The sequence below is a fragment of the Aplysia californica genome, unplaced genomic scaffold (genome assembly GCF_000002075.1).
Source record: "Aplysia californica isolate F4 #8 unplaced genomic scaffold, AplCal3.0 scaffold00041, whole genome shotgun sequence".
Taxonomy (NCBI): domain Eukaryota; kingdom Metazoa; phylum Mollusca; class Gastropoda; order Aplysiida; family Aplysiidae; genus Aplysia; species Aplysia californica.
The window spans coordinates 1,770,101-1,796,978 of record NW_004797311.1 but is presented as its reverse complement, the minus strand read 5'-3'; the positions used below and the strand labels follow the sequence as shown (position 1 = coordinate 1,796,978).

Sequence of the window (26,878 nt, the reverse complement as noted above, 5' to 3'; positions counted from 1 at the left end):
TTTCTCTTAAAAATATCAGAAATTTTCATTTAGACATGCGCACGGAACATTATTACTTCTTGTGCGCATGTGCTACAGGGGGGTTTCCTGATGCATTCATTCTCAATGTTTGGCGCCCTTCTAAAATCAAATGCCATAGCTCGTTGAATTAGCTCATTTGACCTAGCACAATTTTGTTGTTTTGAAATTCAATGCCATATTTTTTGTAGGCTTAGATAGCTAAGATTTTTTTTATAGAATTTATATTTCAGACTATTTAAATGATATAGAAATCACTAGCGCAAATAAATATAGAGTCTATGTCAGTGAATTTCTTGAACTCTTGTTTTATTGCTGCGACAGTTTTGCGACATGCTATTCCCGTCTCATTGATTTTTGACTGAGTGCGGTAGTTTCCAAAGACGCTTTTCTGAAACGAATCCCTTTCTGAAATCCCAAAACTCAGGTTCAAGAATAAAGATGCCTAGGGAAATAATAACGTTGCAGCTAGGACAATGTGGAAATCAGAGTAAGTACTAAGTACTGAATATTTTATCAGTGCAGTTTCATGTGCACAATATTCAAAATCTAGATATATCTAGAATCTAGAATCTAGTCTAGATTCGGCCTCTTTGAACATTTAGCAGAGCACCACAACAATAATCATAATAATGACAAGGCCAGAATAGTGCAGGCGGGTCTTGTGGCTATTCTCACCCGGTGCGCATGTCAACAAATTTTGCGTTCACCCTAAACCACAGAATTCTACACTGTGATAAGAGAAAAATTGTAGAATTCTGTGCTGTGAACAAACGTTCCATTACAACTGTACTTGTAGCCTACTAAAAGCGTACAATTTTGTCTGTGGGCAGGGGAGAGAGAGAGAGTGAGAGAGAGAACAAAACAAAATGGCGACCCGCGTAGTTCGGCTCGATTCGAAAAGTTAAATAGCCGTAGCATCTTTGTAGACAACCAAATTAATTTACTTTTGTGTTTTAACATCATTTTTTAACTTTGTTTTGGTCAATTTGATCGTCCACACCGATAGACAGTATTCAGAAAGAGACAGAGAGAGAGAGAGAGAAGAGGGGAGGAGTAGATCTTGCGAGAACTTCCGGGCAGGTGAGAATAGCCACTTTCTAATGACAATGACAATCTTTATTCATCTCGAAGGGAGAAATTTGTGTTGGTCATTAACAATGGCAGTAGACGTTGCAAAAGTTAGACTTAAAGGTGCACTCACGCAAACGCACAACAAGACAGGACATTAGGCCAAGTAAATACATGTCTCACGGGCTGGGACAACCCGCTCCGTTACAAATAACTCCTCTCTCTCTCTCTCTCTCTCTCTCTCTCTCTCTCTCTCTCTCTCTCTCTCTTTCATTTACAAGCAGAGCCGATGTAAACACGACCTTGTCGCCGCAGGAGCAGCGCCAAAACAAAAACAAAAAAGAATCTAGATCTAGCGATTATAATTAGATAATAATGGCGACGTCTTTCCTTTCTAGATAATCGTTTCTTTCTTCCCTCTCCCCTCTCTAGATCTAGATCTAGATCTAGATCTATCCCCATTTCCCGCATCCTAATAATTGCATGGTGTTCTAGTTCTGCTGTCTCCCTGTCTTCCTCATCCCCCAACGTTTCCTCCAGCCTCCAGGCCCAGGGTCTTCAACTTCAACACTTCTCCTTTGTCAAATTTCACCTCACCATCAACCACAGCGCTGCTTGCCAGCCTATCAGTCTCATTGCCCTTCACTTTCACTCCAGAGTGCTCCAGACAGAATATTGTTGCCTTGGTTCAAGTTCTAAGGGTCTGCTGGGGCAACAATGGTTGTGATTTTTAAGAAAGCGCATAGAAGCAGCTATAGATCCTGTATTGTATAGCAATAGCATGCTTTGGATGGAGTATGAATAGCACTGTCTGTATAAATGCAGTCATTATTAGTAAGTTTGGTAAGATTGAACTTTGGTGGACCCACCATTGAGGGGGGGGCGGAACTACTTTTGGGCGTTGTGTGATGCCATGCGCTGGTCCACTGTTCTTCCTTGGCCGCAGCGCGGCCTTGCGGCCGCCACGGCGCGCTCTCTCTCCTCTCCCTCTCTTGCCTGTATCCTCTCACTTCGGGCTCATTTAGTCAACTGAAAGTTTCTACCGGATTTTTCCACCGCAAAGCCCGTGAGTTGGCGCGAGTGGCTAGACCCAAGCGTTGATTGGTCAATCTAGTCACGGCATGGCACCACCTCCACCATGTCTCCCCCTCTCTTCACTGGTCCGGTAAACTTCACCCGCGCATCTATCATGGTATCTAATGCCTAGCCTTGGCTGGCAATGTGGGTCCACTAAAGTTCTTGGGCAGAACCAACTATTTAAAATGTTCCTGGTCCCCTTTTCTTTTCTCTGTCTATTATTGATTTGCATTATGTGTGTTTTCTCAATTATCATTGTGGCCAGGGGGGCAGGCCCCCCTGAAACCCCCCCACCTCCCATCCACCCTCCGCTGTCGAATACTATAAGTTTTCGTAACCAAAGTGCTGAAGGTGCGGTCCACCAAACGTAAGCCATCCTCCAAGTGTTTTCTTAATTAACATTGAGACCAGGGGGGCTGGCCCCCCTGAACCCCCCCGCTGTCGACGTAATCAAAGCGTAGCGGTCGATTAGGACCCATGACTGTACAGTCCGTTGTTTGCCTAGTGCGTATTAATAATATAAACACGGTGGGTCCACCAAAGTTCAATCCAGCCGTAAGTTTTTTTAAGTACGTATGTGATAATGTGGCAGGGACGGCTCGTCTGTCTAAAAAGTGGGCGTGCACAATTCAGCAATATTAGATTGAAGATAGTTAAGGGCATAGTAAATGAGATGGTGTATAATTTTAGGAACTTTGGGTTGGTGAGGGAGAATGGTGTGATTCTATTTTCATTCTTTTTACTTGTGACTTTGACTTCTAGAACTAAATCTGTTTGTTAGCTAAACGTCAATTTCATTCATCCTGCATTAGAACTGAACACTTGGGTAATACCTTTCACCACGCCACTACAAAACCGTTCAAAAGCACAACTCATAGGACGATGACTTAAGTATGTCACATTCACCTCCCTCAGGTTCACGGTCACAGAGTCACTTAAAATAGCGGCAAGATAATGAACCAATCACAATTCACTTGAGCACTCCGCTGGATTGCTCCGGGGCTTCAATAATTTTGGCATAGAATAGTACACAGTCTAGCGCGTTTATTTTTAGATTTCCTACTGTGGGCTATGTTTCGGCACTATTCGGCAGGAGCACATTTCAGATGTGCCGTCTTATTAATATTAATGTACCGCCAAACTCTCTACGAGTGTCGTCATCGATTTGGTTATCCAAAGAGCGATTTATAGGTCAGGTTTCCACTGTTGAATATCCTGCTATATTTTGATACTGCGCATGAACTTTGGCATGGCATAGTAGATGTTTTACGGCGCTATAGACACAGAAATGACAGTTACGGCGCCAGTGAGAAAAACGTCTTTTGATATAATGTTTGGGTAGTGTTTGTTTCTGGCTTCTTTTATTTATATTTATATATTGTAGGTGTTTTACGTAATAGAACATTAAAACATTTTTGAGCAACACTGCACGACCGTGCTCTATGGACGAACCTCGCCTGATATGTGGACATGTTCTTATTAATACATCACAACATGTATTTTTTACAGATATCAGTGAAGTCATCACATACCTCCAGTGATCTTGTCACATAGGTTGGGGCAAATCGGCCCCGGGGCAACTTCAACGCCACCTCAACGTAGACTTGGCTTTTGCGTATCATTTGGCCCATGTGTCGTTGCACATTTGATATCTTTCTAGAAATAAAATCTGTGCTTCCTGGGATTCCACTTGTTTCTACTATTTTTAGTCAAAAAGCTCCAGAAAACTCCATCTCCGCGTACTTTTCACTCTTAAAGCTGGTGCGAATTCGACAGGGTGAAAAGGGCTAACTTCGACAGGGGGTGAAGCAAAAGTTAGGCCTTCTATCAGGTTAAATGATTGGAAGGGAAAAAAAGCTCAGAAAAGGAGGAAGACAGACACACAATGGTAAATTGATAGAAAAGTGCCGTCCACTGTTATTTGGATACTTTTTTTCCGGTAAACTTGCCACACGTTTTTCAGCTGTGACGACTTCACCGTGTGACAAGTTCACTGACCTTCCCGTATTTTACACACCACAACATTTTGCAAATTCTTGACTCCGACTTTTATGTTTGTATAATTATGATTATAAAATTCAAGTTCTAATAGCACCATTTATAATTTTGTCTCTAACTCTAAGGTATCTAATAAAAGGGAGGGTGGACAAGTGGTTAAAAATTAATAAACGGGGGTTTGGAAAAAAGGTGGAGGGGGTGGTGGCACTTCCAACCTTATAACCCTGTACTAGTAGGAACAAATCTGTTTTATTTCTCATTCAGTGAATAAAAGAACAAGAGATTGTGAAATTTTAATGATTTTAGAAAGTTACTGTGACTACTTTTCCCATTTAGGAACCGTTTCATTAAAAAAATATAAACCAATGTTGGGAAGTTTTAAAAATGCCTTGAAAATTGAGGTGCCCATCCTGATACTGGTACTAATACTGAGGGTAATTTGCCATTTACCAAAAAAATAAGAAGTTTCATTCAGTTATCTAGATTCTAGATATAATGTTTCACATGATCGTCAGTCGTGGCAAGCTGGAAAATAATAAGGAGCAGGGGTAGGGGTGCACAAAAAAACTGAAAATCGATAAGCAGGGGGTGGGGGGCTTATTCGATACATTTTAGAGTAACGAAGGTTTAGGTATGCTACTGTTTCGGAGTAAAAGAACCTAATTTTGAGATACTATTCTTGGGAAGAGGTCTGCACACTGTCATTATAACATTTACTGGATCACTGTTTAAACTACAAGGATACATTATATTGAAGTTGAAGAAAACAAATATATATGTATAGTTGAACCTGTCCAAGGCAGCCACCAATTGCTGAGGAAAAAAGTTGATCTCTTGACAGTGTCATTTTATGCAAAAAAAACACAAGGGTGGATGTTGTCGTTTGTACAGACGATTGTCTTGGACTGGTGTTCATCTTAAACAGGTTTGACTGTACAAGAGGTAATACTATATTTTAAGATCTTGCTTCATTTATGTAATCGTTTTGATTTGAAGTAAAACTTGTTTCATTTCAGTTGGCATGGAATTTTGGAAGCAGCTCTGTTTAGAGCATGGAATAAGTCCAGGTGAGCTGCACTTGACTTACTTTGGGGGCGTTTTTGTTGATTTAGAAGACAGAATTTTTATGAGTGAATGTGAATGTTGTGTATGAGCCTGAGGAGATGGGCCCAGTGCTAAATTCAGGGCTAAAGAATGCAGAACATGGAGCAACAAATGAGGTGTAAGAAAGAAAAATGCTGGTTTTTACTTTAACAAAGCTATATATGCTTGCATGTCTTAAATAGAGAAAAAAAAAAGAAAGAAGAATGAGATGATGATATTACAAAAAAGCTTTGGGCTGAAAAATATTGTCAATGAGACCTGCACTTGCATAAAATGTCGGTGCACCGTTAGACATTATCTAAGTTTTATGTCCTTGCTTTGAAATTTAACAGAGAACATGCTGGGCAAACTTTAAAAATGTCCCATTGTTTCCTCTTTTTCATCAAGTAGGCTTACTACACACAGAGTAGAAAACACTCTTACTTTTAAGGAGTGTGTTAGTCGCTGTCTGGTAGATTTTGTGAAAATCTCAAAATTTTTCATATGGCAAGTTAAGGGCCAATGACAATTTCAAAAATATTTCAGGCACTTGGCTTTAAACCTGAATCAAGAGTCAAATTTGATTTGCCACAACATGCTGATCAGGAAAATTGTCTTCATGAAATGAAAGTCTTTTGCCTTCTCTAGTTTTCCAGTGGGAGCTAGAATGTCTGAGAAACTGCATTTGTGATTTTGTCTCTTCCTAATTGTTTTTAATTAAGTGTGTAGACCACTCTGGCTTCTAAGATTTGAAACTCATATTTTGGTTGTCTTTGAGACTTTTCTGTTTTTCAGAATGTTTACCTTGCATTTTGTTTTCTTTATTTCTAAGACCCCATACGATATGGCTACTGCAAAGAAATATTTGTATAGAGTTTTATCTGGTGTTGACTTTGTGGTTGTTTTATCTTGTGTTGACTTTGTGGTTTTATTACTTTAAGATGTTTGTGTGTTATTTGATGTTGACTTTGTGGTTTTATTACTTCAGGATGTTTTTTGTGTCTTTTCTTTTTCAGATGGCATCTTAGAAGACTATGCCACTGAGGGCACTGATCGGAAAGATGTATTCTTCTATCAGGTATTGAAGTTGACAAAAGTATTTTTAAAAATCATGGGAAATTTGGTTTAAAAATTACTTTTGAAAATCAAACTTTGATGTTTGTCAGTGTCTTAATGTTGTAACTAAAACTTTGACTATATTAATGCTTCTCCATATTAGACTTTTATGTCTGAATTATATTGATGTATTTTAATATCACTCTCATGTGATCAAGTCCCTTTTAATTACTCTTGTCTCGCTTTTTAAGGACTGGTGCTGGTATTTTTTAAATATATTTTTCACATAAATCTGGCCTCAGGTACACCTCAGAAAGATGAGGAAATAACTTTTCAAATAAAAATTTGAAACGTTACTTCTATTCATCTCTTTTGAGGGTGAGATTTATATGGTGATAACAATGAAGAAGTATCCAGCCTGAGTGCAATTCTAGGGCAGCTACAACTAGTCTACAGTGTAAACATTAGTCCCATGAACAGTTATGACAATCAGCTCTAAACCAGTCTTGACTTACCAAAATAAGTATTTCACGATGCAACTTTGACTAAACAGGATTGTGTCTGGAGTTGAACTTTAATCTAGGCATAGAGACAAGACATGTTTTAAATAATTGAATCACTTCAAAATGCAAAATTTAGTACCTTTCACATTGCTTTGTTTTGCCCTCCGATATTCCTGTCAGCTTTGCTCTGATTTGAAGTCTTGTCTTATTACAGAAGCAGTAGACACTCCAGTGGTGCTGGTAGGCAAACAAGCCAGCCTTTGGGAACCCTAGCATTGCTCGAAATACTTTGTGTTATCTTATCTGCCTACTCGTGTAATAGTGTGCACAACCGATTGATAAACGCCTCAGGACTATAAAATTGACATCAATTTGCAAACCTCTCTACTCCTTACTGTGGGCCCTACACATGTGCACACACACACACACACCCAACAACAACAACAACAACAACAAATCCCACACATTCATGCTTGAACCAAATTACTTTGTCACCTCTGCCTGTCTCAAAACCTCCCGGGTATAGATGCACATTGCTTCCATTGTAAAGTGTACTCTTGCCGTATATAAATTGGGCCTCAGAACATTAAAACATAAGTTGTGGATATTTTTCATAGGCTGATGATGAGCATTACATCCCTCGATCTGTGTTGCTTGATTTGGAGCCGAGGGTGATCAATGCAATAATGAACTCTCCATATGCAAACTTGTACAACCCAGAGAATGTATACCTGTCAAAGCACGGAGGTGGTGCTGGAAACAACTGGGCCAGTGGCTATTCCCAGGTGATCACGTTTAATGTTTGGGGTTTTTTTATTGTTGTTTTTTTCCTAGTACTTTTGTTTGTTAACTTATGCTTTGTAGATGACTAAAGCTGCACATCTGTGTACGTCAGTGGATATTATACTTGCAATGGCAATCTATGTTAAGGTCTGATACTGAATGTTAAATTTGAATTGAAAACATTGTAAATAAATTTGAATGTTTAATGCCCCCATCATCGCAGTTTAGAACTTCAGATAGTGGGCTATACTTCAACCATTCCTGTCAGGGACAACCTTGGCTGAAAGGTATACAACATACCTCTAGACAGAAATACTTGATTTATTTTAAAACCTTGCCACTCAGAAATCAAATTCATGTTTTCCACATGCAATGACAAAGAACCTCACTTTTGCATCACAATGGCTAGTGGAAAGTTTCAGGTGATGGGTAAGCAACATTTAAGTAAGTTTACAATTTGCCACATTATGTACACATATTTCTCTTTCAGTTGTACCTTCTTTTTTGTTCTTCATAGCTTTCAGTGTTTACCTTTTTAATATCATGAAGTACCCCTTGCTGTTTACTATATACTTCATTTTTGTAGTAATTGTGTGTGCTGTGCAAAGAGTGAAAATAATATTTTTATACATGATTGTCTTTCACAGGCGGAACGGCTGTATGATGAAATATTTGACATCATAGATAGAGAAGCTGATGGCAGCGATAGCTTGGAGGTTGGCCTTCTTGATTTTTTTTTTTTTTAATTTTTGTGTGTGTGTGGCAATGTTTATCAAGAGTGAACGGCAAATCAACACTGCTATACTATGAATACATTTCAGCTTGCTTTTACCTTTTTACAGTGTTGTCATCCAGGAGTCATTAAGATAAGAAGATATTACTTTATTATCCCAGAGGGAAATTTTTCTTGGATGTACAGGACCATAAAAACACGTACATGTATACATAAAAAAATTAAATGATATATTGCTCTCATTAACCCCTTCAATGTCGCAGGTAAATAGGCTCCTGTGCAGGGGGAAATCCCAAGAACTAATGCTGCTCAGGGGTGACCCCACTCTACCTCCCATAACTTTTTTTTTTAATGAATATTTTCTCATAAATTTCTGCTTATACATTCTACATTGAACCATGTTTTTATTGATATAATTTTAGGGTGATTTCATTCCCAGGTGTAAAAGGTACAATAATAAAGAGGGAGGGAGGAGAATAGGTTTTAATGAAATTCAGATAGTATTTACAGTATTAAATTTTTCGCAACGCTGTGCTTGGAAAAGGCAACTGAACCTGACTTCCATTAGTGTATTGATGGTATGCTTTTAGGTAAAATATTTTTTTGTTTTGCTTGTCGAGTTATAAATGATAATTGTCTTTTTTAACTATTTTTGCAGGGTTTTGTTGTCTGCCATTCTATCGCAGGTGGAACTGGATCTGGCATGGGTTCTTACATTTTAGAAAGATTGAATGACAGGTTAGTACCTGGGAATTTGTGAAAGACATTCTAAACATGATGTCGTCATTTGTTCAATGTTTTGGGAGCTTTTCAGTTATTTCTTTATTTTATACAGGTTTGGGGGGGGGGGGTCCAGAAGGCGGGGACTTCTACTATTGAATTTGCTTTCGTTTGCATAATGATGTAACTGATGATATTTGTGTGACAAGTCAATTTCTATACTTGAATCATCATGTGATTGAGATTCTCATGTCTTTGATTTTTCTAGATTGTGTGTGTTACCATTTTTTGGAACATTTCTTTTGAATCAGTCAAGAAACAATTGTAAGATACTGATCCTCTTTCTCTACTTTGACCTGTGGCTGTAAATAAGAATATTCTTACCCTGTATTTTGGTATCTCTGTCTCAGGTTTCCAAAGAAGTTGACACAGACATACTCTGTATTTCCGAATGTGGATGAAATCTCTGATGTTGTTGTGCAGCCATACAATTCGTTGCTCACTTTAAAACGGCTCACACAGAATGCAGATTGCGTAGTAAGTATCGCTAACATTGTTTTGACTGTTTGGCGCTAGATCTAAAGTTTCCTACTTCATTTTGTGTATTCTAATTTTGTTGCTATGTTTCTTCCTTGCTGCAGGCATATTATTCATTATTTATATATTTATTGTAGTGGAGGCTCAGGGTTTTAATTCAGTGAACTTTCATTGACATCCATGGTACAGTATTATGTTGCCATGTTTGCTAGCTTGTCTGGTTTACGTGGGTGATTTTTGTAAAGGATGTCTCTACCACATTTTCTTTGACATGATTTTCTACTCATATCTTTAGCATCAAAGAGTAATCCAATGCAATGGAATTTCTTTCAGGTTGTGTTGGATAATACAGCTCTAAACAGAATAGCAGCTGACAGACTTCACATTGACACTCCAACATTTACACAAGTGAACCAGCTGGTGAGGACTAGTTATATAGACATAGAAATCAGAGACTGGTCGCCTGCTATGGACTTATCTCACTTATCAGCCCCCTGTCCTGAGATCCGAAAGTAAAGTCTCAAGTTTGTCAAAACTGAAGGTTTTTTTCATCTGATGTCTACCGTCTTTAAATGTAGTTGGTATATCTTTGTGTTAGTGGACAAGATATATTTCAGAGTCACAATACAATATGAGGGGGGAAGGGAGGGTTGTGTGCTCTGCTCTTCTTAACATAATTCTAAGTGCCTTCAAGATGGTGTTGTACTTTTTTTTATTGATTACACTGATTGAATTTATTATGAGAGGGACACTTGAACATGCAAAATGTTATAGCTGTGAAAGCCATAAAGGGTGGAATAAAAGTTTTTGTGGTTGGTGAAAATGTAGAGACAGGTCATGTCATTCGTTTTACAAATTATGGTGTCCATAATTTGTGTAACTCATTATATGACGTAATATATTTTAAGCCAACAGCAATGGGTTCCGAAGCATACACCATATGCAATTGTGAGCACTCATTTTATGAAGCGCTGTATATTTGTATTTCATGTTTGTTTTTGTTTGTTTGTTTTTTCATTTTGTCCTCAGGGTGATAAATGATTGTATAATTAAAACGTCAAAGTTACATTGTTCTTTTTTTTTTTTTCCGTAAAACCTCTACTAAAAAGAACAATGTAACTTTGATGTTTTAATTATACAAAGTAACCTTCCTTTCTTTCAGGTGTCAACTGTGATGGCTACTTCTACTACCACTCTCCGCTACCCTGGATATATGAACAATGATCTTATTGGTTTAATTGCCTCTTTAATTCCAACTCCTCGTCTTCACTTCCTGATGACTGGCTACACACCCCTCACAACAGATTACAAGGTGGGTTTGCCGAGAGAAATGAGTCAAGAATAATGTTAGGATAAGAGGCAGTACCTGATTTTTCCCAAGCCTTTCCTGTACACCTTGTAGCTTTTCTGTTTTGCTTCTTTTTTTTATTCTGGTGGGGTGAGGGAAACAATGTAGCATAGGGTTAACGTATAGAACCTCTTCCCTTCCACTGCCCCTTTCCTGTCATAACATGCTGAGTTCACTCTCCTTCCTCCACTGTCAGATACTGGTGAACATTTTGAAAATCAAAAGCATAACATGGTCCAACATGTCTAGCTGAACCTAACCTGTTGACCTTCATTGGTGTGAATGGTTTGTTGTTGTTGGTTGTTTTTTTTCCAAGGTCTCTTGTCTCAACTGCTTGGAAGAACAAGTTTTATAGTAGCATACACATTCTATTCCCACCCATATCAAATGAAAGCATACTCTTTCAGCATATCGCGACCTCGGTGCTTTCTTGTCCTATCTCCATTTTTAATAACAGTGAAAACAGTTCTGAGTTCATATCAAAGAGTGAGCTTAAGAAGTCACATTTTCAATGTTTAAAAAGATAGAGATAAAACAAGAAAGCACTGAGGTCGGGATATGTTCAATACTGAATTTTTCAATCTCATGGTCTGTTGCTGCTGTGCATTGGCCTTTGAACTTGAGTTCATGTATTGAGCTCATATTCATCCATATCTTGTCATTGTTCTGCTTTTAATTACTTTTTCTGTGACTGACATTCAGACCCTCTGGTTGTTAGGCTCCTACCAGATATTTTTAACACTCTGGGTTTGCAGAACCTGGGCTTCTGTTGGGAGGGGAAAACTCCAAATAGTCATTCAATCTTTGAGATGGTAAAGGTGACTCTAAGAGTTTAAAAAGATTGCTCATTGAAATTCATAATGATGTCAACAATATCCACACGTTTAACTGAACGGAAAAAAATGCATTATACTTTTTCAATGAAAAAAAGACATCAGAAGATATTTACCTTCTTCATTTTGATCAGTCCTGCCTAAGACGGCCACCTGTGCTATTCAGCCACTTTTTTTCATGACAATGGGTGGCCGTTTTACACAGGTTCGACTGTATATAGTGAATGTAGCATAGGACCAGGTGTAGATCTTGGAGTTGACGAAATCGGTACCCCCTAAATGCCACTGAAGTGGCAATCCATTGCAACGCAGAATCAAAAAGGCCACTTAAGTGAGGATCTGGATTTAAAGGGTCAATTCCCACACAGAAAGTTCTCCTTGATCTGCAAGTCTGTCAGTCCCAACAATTATCCTGCCCCCTTTCTGCCAGGCCCTTTTCCCTGTTGTCCGTTATTACTTTTGCATTACACTCCATAACAGAACCTTCTCTACTGTTTAAGACAACCACTTGTACGAACAGCCACGCACACACACACACTCGTGAACTGTTCAAGACGATCACCTTCCCGAGACAATTGCTGTTCTCCTTGACAGTGGACAGTTTGACTGTATATTTTCTTCGTGTTCCAGGTCGCAAACGTTCGAAAAACAACTGTGCTGGATGTGATGAGGAGATTGTTGCAACCCAAAAACATGATGGTGTCAACCCCTGTTCAGCGACAGAACAACAATCATTGCTACATCTCCATTTTGAACATCATTCAAGGGGAAGTGGATCCTACACAGGTAGCCCACATGCATACTTTTACCTTTTCATTATTCACATTCATTTGGGATATTTTTAATAAGATGTACGGGCACATTGCTACAATGTAATATAACAATTGGTCGCTTTTAAGCACAAGGGGGCTGTCCCGAAAAATGCTGTTTTGAAAAAATCGAAGGTAAAGTTTTTCCCCTTGTTCAGTTTCTTTAAAAAACAAAATTGTTCTCTTTAACCAAACAGATATACACACAAGTGAAACCAAATTTCTCCTATAGGTAGGGCAGTGCCCACTTTTGGTGAAGATCAAGATTTTTGGAAACCCTGAAATCTGGGTTAGCCCGCTTGTCCTTAAAAGTGACCAATTGTGAAAATTTATGAATTTTTTAAAAATTTATGGAGGTGCTCCGGTCATAAAGTAGTCTCACTGTTTTTAAAAATGCAATTCTCTTATGCTGTTCATGAAGACTATCACAGCTAGCTCACTCAATCGCTGACTCACTGTATCTCCTGTCTGAATACAGTGTGATTACTAGGAAGTTTAATAAAGTTTGTCTACTTTCTCAGGTACATAACTGGCCATTTAATCAGGTGCTAAGTGTCTATCTGCATGGTGACTTGCCATATTTTATCAAATAAATTTGTAGAAGATTTGTTTTGTCAATTAAGGCAGCATAAGGAAATACAGTCGAACCTGTGTAAGACGGAATCGCAAGGGAGCCAGAAAAAATTCCGTCTTAGACAGGGGGGAATTTAGAGGGAGAATGGTTCAAAGGCCCAGCTGGTGAGATCAAGGATCGCTTGTCCGATCGGTAAGCAATGGTCTAAACTTCACACCTCTCAACTGCTATCCTGTCAGATAATGACATGCTTCAGTCTTACAACCACTGCTTGCCTTTCATAGGACCACTGTTTGACCTATTAAAAACAGAAACGTTTGAATTTCTTCTTTGCTTCCACCCTTAGCCCCACCCACCGGTGTAACAAGCACAGTCAACCAATGCCACCCCTCACTGCCATCATGGTACCAATGATTCGAGGAGCTATTTTCTCAGCTGGCCATACGATCAGGGCGGCAGGCATTTGTCAATCTAATTTCACACCTCTGGCTTCTGGCTACCAAGGAAAGTTTCCGTACTGGTTCGCTTCTCAAGCACTCTCACGGACAGTCGTGAGATTTCACACCCACACTACCCTGACCATCAGCATTGCTCAGGGCTCACATGTTGGGGTAACATCTACCCCCAAATTGCACCCCTACTCCCCTTCCTTGCCCAGCGACATGGCCATGGTGATAAGTTTAGAGCCGGCGGAACCAAACTTGCGAGTTTTGTTTCAAATCAGGGCTGAGCGGGCAAAACATTTTCCGTTTTAGACAGGTAAAACCATCGGAAGGGAGCGGATTTTTCTTTCCGTTTCCGCGTTGGACAGGTTTCCGTTTTATGCAGGTAATTAAAGAGGAATATATCAAGGGGGGAGCGGGGAGATTCCGTTAAGACAGGTTTCCATTTTATACAGGTTTCCATTAAGGCAGGTTCGACTGTAATTGATATCTCTTCTCGACACAGTAACTGTACTTGTTCATTGCAGCTGAGCTGTCATGCTTACATGGTGGTCCTTACTCAAACTGCTCTAATGGTCACCTGTACAAACAATCTCTTCCCATTTCCTCTCTTGGATAGTTTTAGCATTATAATGACTGTGTATAAAGTTCACCTGTCTTAAACAACCACTTTTCCCCTCGACTATGGTGACCATCTTTGACAATTCCGACTGTATGTGAACTTCCTTCCTGTATATGAGACCATGAGCCCTGACTTTTACTCTTGAGCATCGCTTGACGGTAGAGCTGGAGTTTCCTGCATGGGCTTATTATGAAGCAATAAAAGACTCTAGCTCTCCTCATATGAGAGGCGTTGGCAGTTGAAGTTTTGTCTTTGTTGTTTAACATCCTGTCATCTCGTCCTCTTCCCTGTTAATAATAATAGATAGCATTTGTATATCGCAAATCCCCGCTCAACAGCAAGCTCTATGCGCTTCACAATCTATGCTATTACCCCAGCAGACCTGAGAGCATTCTGAAACAACCTCAACTTCCTTCGAAGAATACAGTGCAAGCAGCCATTTATAGGCGCTAAACACTAACCTACTGACAAGATCTTTCACTTTCTATGGCCGGGTACCCATTCCCACCTGGGTGAAGTGATTATATTTCGTGTTAAGTGTCTTTCCCAAGGACACAACGTCGGACCCGCGGCTCGAACCCCCGAACCTGCAACCTCACTATTACGAGTCCGGTAGCCTCATCACTAGGCCACCGACGCCACAAAACAGAAAGTAATAAAATTTATGCCCAACTAAAAAATGGCTTTTTTTTTCTATTTTGTCTTTGCAAAAAAAATTACTTGTTCATATGTGATGTATTTTAGGTCCACAAAAGTTTACAAAGAATCAGAGAGCGGAAATTGGCCCAGTTCATTCCGTGGGGTCCTGCCAGTATCCAAGTGGCATTGTCCCGCAAGTCTCCCTACGTACAGACAGCGCACAGAGTGAGCGGGCTCATGCTGGCTAATCACACAAATATTTCCCATGTAAGTTTCTCCCAATTTTCTGTGAAGTTTTTGTGTGCTGGAAAATGCAATTCTGTTCTTGTGGAACAAGTCACAGTAAGCTTATTCTTGTTTATAATAAAGTGGCCAATAGATGGTAACAGCAGTTATTGCTTGAAGATTACTTTATTTGATAATATTATAAGATACATTTTTGACTCACCTCAGTTTGGTCTAGGTAGGTGGATTAAAGTATGTAATGTATGGAAAGTGGAAGCTGAACAGTGTTGCTTCAAAGACAAAGACAATAAAAATTGATTGTTAACATGAACTCTAGATTTTGTCTTTTTTTGTGCTTTTGATTAACCTTGGACACGAGAATTATAATTCCTCTTTCATCCTACTTTATCATCAGCTATTTGAAAGAATACTGACGCAGTATGACAAACTGCGGAAAAGAGAGGCTTTCATGGACCAGTTCAAGAAGGAAGCCATGTTCAAAGATAATCTGGATGAATTTGATGCCTCTCGGGAATCTCTTCAACAACTGGTGGATGAGTACAACGCTGCCACTCGGCCAGATTATCTCACTTGGGGTACACAACAGGTCGGTAAACATTCATGACTCTGTTTTGCTTATATCATAAATTTATGTTTTGTTTGCCGGGGGGAGGGGGGGGGGGATGTCTCTAAGTCTCTGCAGAGGTATGAGGGCTGAAAGTCAACGGCTATATAAATGATGTATTACATGTCCCCTCTTTTTTTTTATCTTCTTTGTTTCTTAAAGCTACCCCCTTTTTTTTCTCTGTATCTCTCTAACTTAGATGTACCATGTAATATCTTACTTCCATGCACAAGCATCCAGCACCCTTGAAACGAACCTGTCTTTAACTGAACAATGATTTTGATAGTAATTTTACTTTTCAACAATTTCATAGACTTTGTTCTTGGTAAGGTAAATGTATCACCTGTTTGTAATATGATAGGAACTTTGCTACAAACAAGTTGGACTTAATTATGTCTTGTCTGCAGGCTGGAACTGAAAGAAGCTGAAGAAATATTCTGTTGATTTACACAACACGCAAGCTATGCATACTCCTGCCACCTGACTTGACAGCGCCTTGATGTGTATCTTTGTCTGGGAGCAACTACAAAAGGAGAGCTGTGGATACTCAGCCATATGGCTGATAGATTAGATGTCGCCAGCCCCTGGATAGATGTTAATATTAAAAGTTTAAATGATGGTTTTTTAAATTGCGTTATGGCAATAGAAATCATACATGCTCGAGTTTCACTGTTAAGAATAAGTTGTTCAAAATATTTCGCAAAAAATCCTTTCAATAAAAAGAATTCATAGTCAAATAAACTTGCCTTTCAGGTTGTGGGGTTTATAGCTTTTTGCTTACTACAAGTAAATAAATAGCTCTACTTGTAAATATTTATTCAACTCAAAATAGTTATATGTGATAATTTTTTTTTCCTGTTAAGGTAACTAGCAGTTTTTTGTTTGAAGTCAAATCATCTGAGATCAGAAGATCGGTTCTTGAGACTTTGTATTCGCCACTGCACAAGAATCTCACACGATATGATCTGCTTGATTTGTTTATTTTGTTTTGTTGGGTTTTTTTCATTTTCAAATGATGGGAAAGAAAGATATATAGGTAGACCAGTTATTGTCCAAAATGGTCACCCAATGTCAGGGAGAAAGTGTTTGTTGTCTTAGACAGGTGAATGCCTTTGACAGTATCACTATAATGTAGAAAAAACTCAAGAGGGGTAGTTGCAGTTTGTACAGATGATTGTCTTCTTAAGACAAGTGGCCGTTACATTAGATTCGACAGTACTTTATTTGTAACTCTCTATCTTTTTGGGGTTTCAAAATGAAGGGTCTGTATTTCTCATTTTGAGAGGTGCAGCAAAGAACTTTGTGAGTTAGTTGTCAGTTTTACCCACCGCCAGATGAGAGCTTGTAGTCAAAATCTATTTATTGAATTTCTGGTCAGCGTTGACCCTTTGCACCACCCCTTTCTGTACTGATAAAGAAGATAAAAATATATAGGACCCAAGTCTCTAGATCCTGAAGCTTTCACACAGCACTAGTACACTGGTTAAGAGGGTGCACTATGGGTTCACAGAACTTTGTTATACTGAAGTAATTGTGGAATTAATTATAAAGAGTGTCGTTTATATAAAGATCTCCCACCTTAAGCCTGTCTGGTATTGAAAATGAGTGTCTGTGATATCAGTGTATGGAGTTTTGAGTTCAACAGGTAATAGAGGATCAGGTGCCTTGCCTGTACTTGAGTCTCTTGTTCATGTTCAACATTTTTTGCTTTTCTGTATTTTCTTGGCCCATATATGTCAAAGAGCCCCTGGAAAAGGCAAAATAAAGGTGTGGCCATAATATTGAAATACAGCCTAACCATAATATGTAAACTTTTTTCATATATACTATATCATGTTGAATGCTTTTTTTTCTTTTTAAATCATAAAGTTTCAAACATGAGGTTGATCTATTTATTGCTGTAAAAAGTGCAGCAATTTTTTTCTGTAAAAGCATCTTTGTTTCCATAAATAATTATGTGTACATTACTATTACGTTTAATTGACAAGGGATTGTCAAATGTTGTGACTGTGTTGGACACGTGTTGCAAGTATTTGAAATGACAATTGATGTCCTTTCTTGCTTAGTCACGACTCTGGTTTGATGTCATCATCATCAATGCCTTTCACCCCTGGCAGGGTATAGGCCACATACAGGCTTCTTCCATTTATCTCTGTCCTGAGCCATCCTTCCAAGCTCGTTCCAAGTGAGCTTCATTTCTCTCATGTCCCTTTCCACGCATCTCCTCCATGTTTCCCGTGGCCTACCCCTGCCTGGTGCTCCCTGGGGGTTCCACTGCAGTGACTGTCTTGTGATGTTTCCGCTGGGCTTTCTTAAGGTGTGCCCCATCCATCGCCACTTTCTTAGTCCTATTTCTACTTCTATATCCTTTTGTCCTGTCATTTCCCACAGCTCTTCATTTCTTATTCTATCCTGCCACTTAATTCTTAAAATACTCCTCATACATCTGTTGATGAAAGTCTGGACCTTATTCAGTACTGTCTTCGTTGTCTTCCAAGTTTCGCAGCCGTAGAGGAGCACAGACTTGACGTTGGAGTTAAAAAGTCGAATCTTGGTGCACAGTGAGATGTTGCTTGCTTTCCAGACTTTTGATAATTGCTTGAAGGCTGACCTTGCCTTGGCGGTTCTTGCTTTAACATCTGCCTCGGTTCCACCTTTACCATTGATGACACTTCCAAGGTAGGTAAAGGAGTCCACTTCTTCAAGGGGAGTGTCTTCCACTGTCACAGCAAGGTTTGAAACTTTTCCTAGCTTCACTACTTTTGACTTGCCTGGATGTATACGTAGGCCAACACTCCTTGATAGGCTGTTGAGTTCCTTGGTCTTTTCTTGCATCTGAGCATGTGTGTGAGAGAGCAGTGCAAGGTCATCGGCGAAGTCCAAGTCGTCCAGCTGCTGCCAAGGGATCCATTGTATTCCATTACGTTTGCCTCTGGTGGCTTCTTTCATGATCCAGTCAATTGCCAGTATGAAGAGAAAAGGTGAGAGCAAGCATCCTTGTCGCACTCCTGTCTGTACCCGGAATGGTTCTGAGAGTTGTCCTTCGTGGAAGACTTGGCAGCTTATTCCATCATAGGTGGCCTTCACAAGCTTGACGATTTTCTCAGGTATTCCAAAATGCCGCATGAGTTTCCACAGAGTTTCCCTGTCCACGCTGTCAAACGCCTTTTCATAGTCAATGAAGTTGACCACGAGTGGTGAATTCCATTCAAGCGATTGCTCAACAATGATACATAGAGTAGCGATCTGGTCCACACATGATCGGTTTTTGCGGAATCCTGCCTGGTTTCCTCGAAGCTTCTCATCCGTTGCCAGCTTGATTCTGTTGAAGACTTTCCCAGGTATGGAAAGGAGTGTAATGCCTCTGTAGTTGTTACAGTTGCTGAGGTCTCCTTTCTTTAGCAGCTTGATTAGGTGGCCTTCCTTCCAGTCTGATGGTATTTCCTCCTTTTGCCAAACTTTTTCAAATAGAGCATATAGAAATTCCACAAACGTATCTTTCTCTGCTTTAAGGGCTTCCGGTGGTATATGGTCGGGACCAGCTGCCTTGTGGGACTTCAGTGTTTTTATAGCGGCTGCAATTTCCTCTCTTGAAGGTGGTTCCGTGTCTATTGGGAGGTCATTTCTGGCTGGAAGAATTTCTGGTTGGTTTTCTGGAGGTGGTCTGTTCAGTAGTTGATCAAAGTGTTCTCTCCATCGGTTAAGTTGCCCCTCTGGGTTGAAGATAGTCTTTCCTTCTTTGTCTTTCACTGGTAGAGTGGGCTTGCTGAACCTACCTGAAAGAGTTCTTGTAGTCTGGTGTACAATCCTGAAGTGCCCGTCTGTTGCTGCTTTCTCTGCCTTTTCAGCCAAGCCATTCAGGTAGGTATTCTTGTCCTTCTTGATGGAATTCTTTACCTCCCGGTTTACTTCGGTGTACTCTTGTTGTGCAGCGAGTTTCTCAGTTCGGGTGCGGTTGTTGTTGACTTGGGCCTTCAGCTCTCTTCTTCTTTTGACTTTGTCTAGAGAATCCTGTGAAATCCATTCGTTCCTGGTGTTGTCTTTGGGTCCTAGGGTGCTCTGGCAAGTTGCATTTACTGCCTCTCTTAACTTATCCCAGTGTTCGTTGACTTCACATTCTTCCAGATCTTGAAGGGCTTGAAATCTGTTCTTCAGTTCCAACTTGAACTCATTCTTCTTTACTGGGTCTTTCAGAAGGCTAACTTCATACTTTAGACGATTTCCAGCGGCGACTTGTGGTTTGATGTACGTATAGCTATTTGTGCTAAATGGCTGATGCTCATAGAATGAATAGTTACGAACACATTCATTTAATAGCAAACTGTTTAGGTGAAGCATTGTTGTTAAAGACATAGTATTTTAAGTATGTGCCTTTTGACTGGGGACATCAATTGGGGGGAGTTAGGAAAATTGAGAAGACTTATAAGATTATTTTATGTTTCACTCTTATTCAACTTGTAATGAGAAAACCACTATGTCCTAAAAAGTTTCAAATGTTACATCAACGGTTTCCCCCCCAAAAAAATAATTGGTTTGTTTTGAATCACAAACAATTATTGTCAAAATTAAAAATATTTTTCACAAATTTATGAAATCAATTGCCACTTTGACATTGTACATCTTGTGTGTGGAGACCTTTTTTTTGTAAATGTAAAGGATGAAAGAGTGTTTGGGTTGGGTTTTTTTACTGCCAGTGCAAGATATTGACAAGACATTGTGTTTTATTTCACATATATTATTTTGTAAGAATGTCCTAACAAGTGGACAATCCACTGGCAGGTCATACATATATGTTAATTCTTCTTGATTTCTCTGTCACTGTCATTATGTCTCCTTTTAAAATTCTTCCTTGCATTACATTATATCATAGCGTCTGTGTAATTTTGTTGGGGGTAACATAAATGAAAGGAATGTGTCATGGATGTGTGGAGTGAAATAATCTTGATTATCAGCTTGTTCTGTGCCAAAGTCTGTATGGTTTAACTCGTTGTCTCCGATGGAGGTAAACCCACAATACCAGGACCCTCTTTTATTTGATAGTTAAACCGGCAAAAAAGACCTGTTTTCTGCAAAAGAGACCTGTTTTCGGCAATTGCCAATTTAAGAGCGGCTTGCCAGAGATCAAGGAGTTAAGACAGGCAAAGTAATGTGCATGGTGAAAACATCAATTATTAAAGGTTTTGGGGAGCTTGTCACAGTGGGTCCTGCCTCTTTACTTTGTCATCATTTTTTTGCTAGTTCAAAGAAAATATCTTTTGTCATATGTGCTTTGTGAAAACTACGTTACAAAAGCATGTATCAATTCTACCACCGGTTTGATTTGTCAGTCCTTGGGGTTGGTTGGAGAGCGCCACTGGTAAGTCAGACTTCTTAACTTCCCCTATGTTGTTTCTGTCTGTCTGTCTTACTTTTTCCCTGCTCTAAATGACTATTTTTGTGTCGATGTTCTTCTCTTTATTCAAATACAAAACAAAGCTGGGGATGCAAGAAAATACCTGCTGATTTGAGCGACAGTGCTCACTATGTGCCTTGATGATCAAAAACTTGAGTCATTAAACTGTTCTTGTATATACGCTCGACCATTGCATGTTACTTACTTGAATCTAATAGATGATGTTTGCAATTGCCATATTTTCCTCGTGTGTGATTCATTTGTATTTAGTTAAGGCTTGTTCGTCCTGACATACAGTGGTAATATGTGTATCGTGGCTCTTTTCATATGAAAAGGTTGGGGGGGTAAGCCCCCGTAAGCTTATCGCACTGGTTTAGAAAAAGTGCTTTTGTGGAAAATTTGAAGATGAACATACTTGCCCACACCTCTTAGTTTTAGTAATGTAATCAGGCCAGTCGTGCTACGTTTGTTTCTACAACTGAGTCACGCTGGTCTGAATAAATAATTGAGAGTGAGAGGACTTTCTAAATCGCAGGTGGCTGGCCGCTGGTACATTATGTATGACAATAGTCTATACGCTCTTAAAGCAAAACTGTCTCTTACCTGACATCAGTTGTGGGTGGTTGACAGGTGCTCTGGTGTGATTTACTCCTTATCATTGCATCCTTATCAATCATCTCTTCTTTCTCTTTGTATGTTACTCTCTAGCAACACCTCTAATCTTCAGCATTTGTATGATCTATATGTGTTGCAAGTGCTGTAAAACTTAATAAACTAAACTAGCTTTAATTGCACTTTTTCTAATTCCACTTTAAGCTTGCCTAGTTATGTACTTGTAGAATATTTGGATAGATGGTCGGACCAGTAGAAAGATGTGAAGCAGCATGACTCGCCCAATATTGCGATTAGTAACCACTGGTCTGGCAACCGCATTAATCATGTGTGTAAGGTCACAACCTTGAGCTAAATCTCTGCCAGCTGGAAAGGCTTGGTAAATAATAACTGCTTATATTGTCCTTATTATTACTCTCCTTATGCCTTCATTAGCATACACATGACATGTTTTCCAGAGCATTTCATATTAGGGATACACATGTTGAACATTAGTGACCTATATTTAGAGGTCTAGAAAGATCAAACGGTCACCGTTTTATTCTGTGACCTACATCTGTTGTCTTCCTGCCCTCTATAACCTTTTGTTTTTGACGTGAGGGTCTCCCCTGAGTATGTGGCACTGAAATGGGTACAACATAAGGCCTACATGATGCATTTTATTTCTTCGTAAGGAACAATCTATTGTTTTATGGAAGGACCACCTATGGACTGGTGTAAAATTTTGATTTGTTAAAAACAAGATTGTTGTTGTTTACACAGTGTGGGCCTATAGAGACGGCAACTGGAACTTAACATACACAATTCACTTGTTGTATGCAACAGTCAATGCTGGTGGGTGGTTGGCGGGTGCTCTGGTGTGATTTGATTTTTCTTATCTTCTCGTTTTGTGTGTTTATGAGTCTCTTGTAACAAACACCTCTAATCTTCGGTACTTATGTGACCTAATTGTGTCTCAAGTGCCGTAAAATACTTTCTATAAAATTCTATGCTTTGAAGTGTCCCATGTGCGCTCTCTCTCTCTCTCTCTCTCTCTCTCTCTCTCTCTCTCTCTCTCTCTCTCTTTTCACCTGTCTGTTTCTTCTGCTCTCCATTTCACAACTCCTTTAAAGAATTTTTTTTTTAATTACATGCACAGCCATTAGCAACCTGCAATCATTGTAACCGCGAGGCCGACTCTTTCTCTCAGAGCACAAGTGCCTGCATGAGTGTACAGGTTACACGTTGTTTGTGTTTTACCCGGTATTCACAACAAAGTTCACAGTGCATTCAGTCATGCCATGCAGACACTTGTGCGCCCATACAACAAGACAACCTCCCCCGCTGCTTTGAACGGATCATTCCATTACTGTATGTTTTAATTCTTCTCGTTTATGAAATAATTTGCTATTATTATTATTATTATTACCATTATTTCATAGTCCTTGTTTCAGTTATAACGACACCGTCTGTTTGCGTTGCCGCATTCCTCTTCCACTGTAGAAAACCTATTTTTGGTCTGTCGTTGGCGTAAGCTGTCGACTGTTCTGCTTTTAAGGTCAGAGGTCGGCTTCTCACATTTCATCCAACGCCAAACACTCGGACACTCATGATATGATCTAGCTGCATACAAAATACATGTACATGCTTGTACGAATTGTTTACTCTCCCAACAGATCAATCCGTACGAATAAAATTCTATTGTCTCAGTGAGCACTCTCATACGTCGTATGTATATATATAGATCGTCTTTTACTTTTTTTCCTCCGAGATTATTAATATAATATACATTGTACCCGTATTATTATTTTTTATTTGGGGGGGGGGGTATCTCTTATTTGCGAAGTTTGACCGTTATCGTGTGTACTGTGACATTACGCATTCATGGTGGTGTGACTAGAGGAGAGCTGTAGGTCCACAGTGTGGGAATCGCTTCTTCGTGTTGCCAATCTTCCCTCCGCTGTCTGTCATTTGTCGGGGGTTGTGGCAATGAGTGAAGTTTACGGCCGTCACCGCTATGCTAATTAGGTGAATGGCATTTAAATCTCTCTCTCTTCTCTCTCTCTCTCTCTCTCTCTCTCTCTCTCTCTCTCTCTCTCTCTCTCTCTCTCTCTCTCTCTCTCTCTCTCTCTCGTTCAGCCATTATTTAACATAGTGATTCACTGTCTACCTTCTCCCCCCCCCGTCTCTCATTTTCTCCCCCCCCCCTCTCTCTCTCTCTCTCTCTCTCTCTATATATATATATATATATATATAGAGAGAGAGAGAGAGAGAGAGAGAGAGAGATATATATATCTTTCTGTCTTCTCTCTCCAGGTGCCTCTCTCTCTCTCTCTCTCTCTCTCTCTCTCTCTCTCTCTCTCTCTCTCTCTCTCCCACTTCCCCTTATTCCCCTTATCGCCCCCCACCCTCTCTCTCTTTCTCGTTGGGTCACAACGTTTACAAAGGAATTACTGTAAAGTGTTTTCGACTCGACCCACGATTTGCCCTCGCTTTTCTGGCAGGTTGTATTATAAGTCCGTCCTTCCTTTTCGCGATGTACATTTTCGATTTTCCTTGTTTTGTTTGCTTGTTCTTGTTCTGTTGTATTTGGGGATTTTGTCTTTTTATATTACGTTTGTTGTGGGGTTTTTTGTTTTTGTTTTTTAAAGTTTTGGCTGTTTTTGCTGCAACGATTCCTTTAACTATAGGTTATTATTTTGGAATTTGGTGACGTTTCGCACAACAGGAAGAACAGAGAAGAGGGGTGGGGGAGGGTGGCGAGATTGACACACTGACAAACTGAAATACCTGCCCATACTTGACTTGCGTAATTGGAACTGTGGAGGTCATATTCATATTATTCGCTCTATTCTTCAGACAGCGTGTTGTCACGACCGTATTAAATGGATCTCATTTTTCACACAGGGAACACACCTCAGCTGTTTTCTTGAGACAGGCGTCAGAGAATTGCCGCACTCTAGCTACCCAGATTTACTCCCGGTTTGTTTCCGCGTGTTTCGTAACGTTTAAGAAAGGAGTCGACGACAAGACTAATTGTGATGGCGTCTTTCACGACATACAATGTACATGTAATATGTCAGAACTGACCCAGTATAGCGCAATGAATTATAACTGTAGGCTATGTACTGTTTCAAACAAAAAATAGATCAGTTTATAAGTGCTCTCTGCTGAAGATACGTTAGTTCGTTTGGTTTGGCTGGTATAGATCTAGTCTATGATGGCTATGAACATCTTGCTCTCATTGAAAAAATAAAAGCAAACGAGGCCGGGGTGGGGGGTTAGACTCATAGAAGTTTGTTTGGGAAACCTGAATAGAAATAGGTGGTTGACGGGGAAACACCAGCAGATTCTTACAGGATAGGGCATTAGACAGGAAATGAAAGGAGATCCATTATCTTTGTGTCAGATCTGGTAGTAAGTAGTAAGAATATAAAGAGTAAATAGTATGATAGCCAATGGTGCGATTCATCTGTTGAGATGGTATCCTGGAACGTCGTTTCATTGCCTTTTCTTAACTTTATAAGAACAGGCTTGATTTTACTTTCATCTCTGTCATAGTCAATGCCTCGCTCTTTGTACTTCATTAAATAGTACGAGAATCTGTCCCTCTCTGTAATTCGACCCATTGTTCCACTTTTTGTTGTCAGTTCTACATGATCCATGTATTACTGTATACATCCAACTCTTGCTGCAATTTGAACCCGTCACCGAGATGCAGTTAGTTAGGATCATAGCGAACTCACTCATGAGTAAAAAAAAAAATTTTCAATCTACTTTTTGTTGTTGTTGTTTGTTTGTTTGTTGTTTTTGTTGGGGGTATGTTATTTTTTTTGTTTTTGCTTTGATCACCCTTGCACGTTTTCTTTCCCGGTCTCTCATCTCGGTACAGTGACTTGGACCTACACCAAGTACCAAGTACCCTATGTTCATATAACCAGCATTGTGTAATACATTGTACATGTACTAATAAGGTGTCGAACTGTAATGGTCCCCACTACCACCGCCCCAAAAAGATACTATATATGCCTTTTTTTAACCAAGCTGTTGAGCATCTTGAATCTTCACCATTGTCTCCGTCTGGATGGATTTTTGAGTTGTCAGTACTTGCACATATATACGTAAGATGATTTTTGCCTGGTGGTACACTCCGTAAGTAATCAATTCGGCTGTTTTTCGCCAAACTAGTGACTTCTCACATTACTCCTTTAGCGACTGTCAAATCCCAAGAGCAAAATAGGCCAGCCAATACATACTACAAAGCTGCTTCTTCAACTGAGGGCTTCCCGATTTCCTACGTGGGTGGTTGGCGGGTGCTCTGGTGTGGTTTGCTTCTTCTTTCCTATCAAACATATATCGTCCTTATCTCCCCTTCTTCTTTTTTATGTTTGTTACGCTCTTGTAACACCACTAATCTTCTGGTGCTCATATGACCTTATGCAGTTGCGAGCGCGTAAAACCTCTACTAAAACTAAACTAAAAAACAGATTTCCTACGTTTATTTCACTTGTGTTTACTTAAACGGGTGTTGAAATTTAGGCATTTTTCCGTCGCCCGCAGAAAACGTGAGTTCGATTCTCGTACGAAGAGGGTTTCTTTATCGAGTATTTCTTCCGTCTGTAGGCTGGGGCTGGGGCGTTGTAAACCCCTCTCTCATCCCGGGTTTAGATTGGCGCCCGCCTCCTAAATGGTCTAATTCTGTGTCAATGGGGGCGTAAAACATCTATAACTACAAATAATTTAGCTAGGTCTTTCGTCGGTTTTATTTCTAAACATAAACGGATCGTGTGCTATCAAACGACCTCAACATATCGAAGCTCATTTTGGACAAACAATCCATCAGTCACTTGTGATAAGTTCACGATTGGTGCCAAGAATTCTGTTATTTGACCCTGGTCACTTACTCGATGAGACGAGAAGTGCTCATCCAGCTGGCCATTGCAATGTAAAGCTATAATAATAGTAAAGTATATCCATAAAGATCTAGATAGGGTTGATGGCGCTTAAAACTTCTACTGTTACCCGGTACACGTACAAGAACATTTCGGACCTGAAACTTGGTAGTTCCTGCATGAACCGAAACCGGTGGAAATGCAAGCTGATTACGACATTTAAAGCGCCCAAAAACAAAACCGGGACAGAATACAATGTATTGAAAACCATATTTTTCTTTAGAAGACCGTTTTTTATTCACTGTG

General features: G+C 39.7%; 1 protein-coding gene across 1 annotated transcript; it reads left to right on the top strand.

The window, feature by feature from the left end:
* The first annotated feature begins 163 nt into the window (after positions 1-163).
* Positions 164-17,865, top strand: LOC101845150 (tubulin gamma-1 chain). The gene is made up of 13 exons (XM_005092164.3): positions 164-508; positions 5,181-5,231; positions 6,264-6,325; positions 7,424-7,591; positions 8,237-8,305; positions 8,981-9,060; positions 9,453-9,579; positions 9,913-9,999; positions 10,742-10,891; positions 12,391-12,546; positions 14,953-15,114; positions 15,488-15,679; positions 16,105-17,865. Exons 1-13 carry the CDS (start codon positions 460-462, stop codon positions 16,123-16,125), a joined length of 1,374 nt encoding a protein of 457 aa, XP_005092221.1. The 5' UTR covers positions 164-459; the 3' UTR covers positions 16,126-17,865.
* Positions 17,866-26,878: the final 9,013 nt, after the last annotated feature.

Excerpts from the sequence above, each read along its gene's own strand:
- LOC101845150 (XM_005092164.3), top strand. The coding sequence starts at position 460 with ATGCCTAGGGAAATAATAACGTTGCAGCTAGGACAATGTGGAAATCAG. Across the intron at positions 12,547-14,952 it reads GGGAAGTGGATCCTACACAG|GTCCACAAAAGTTTACAAAG; the intron begins GTAGCCCACATG and ends GATGTATTTTAG. Across the intron at positions 15,115-15,487 it reads ATCACACAAATATTTCCCAT|CTATTTGAAAGAATACTGAC; the intron begins GTAAGTTTCTCC and ends CTTTATCATCAG.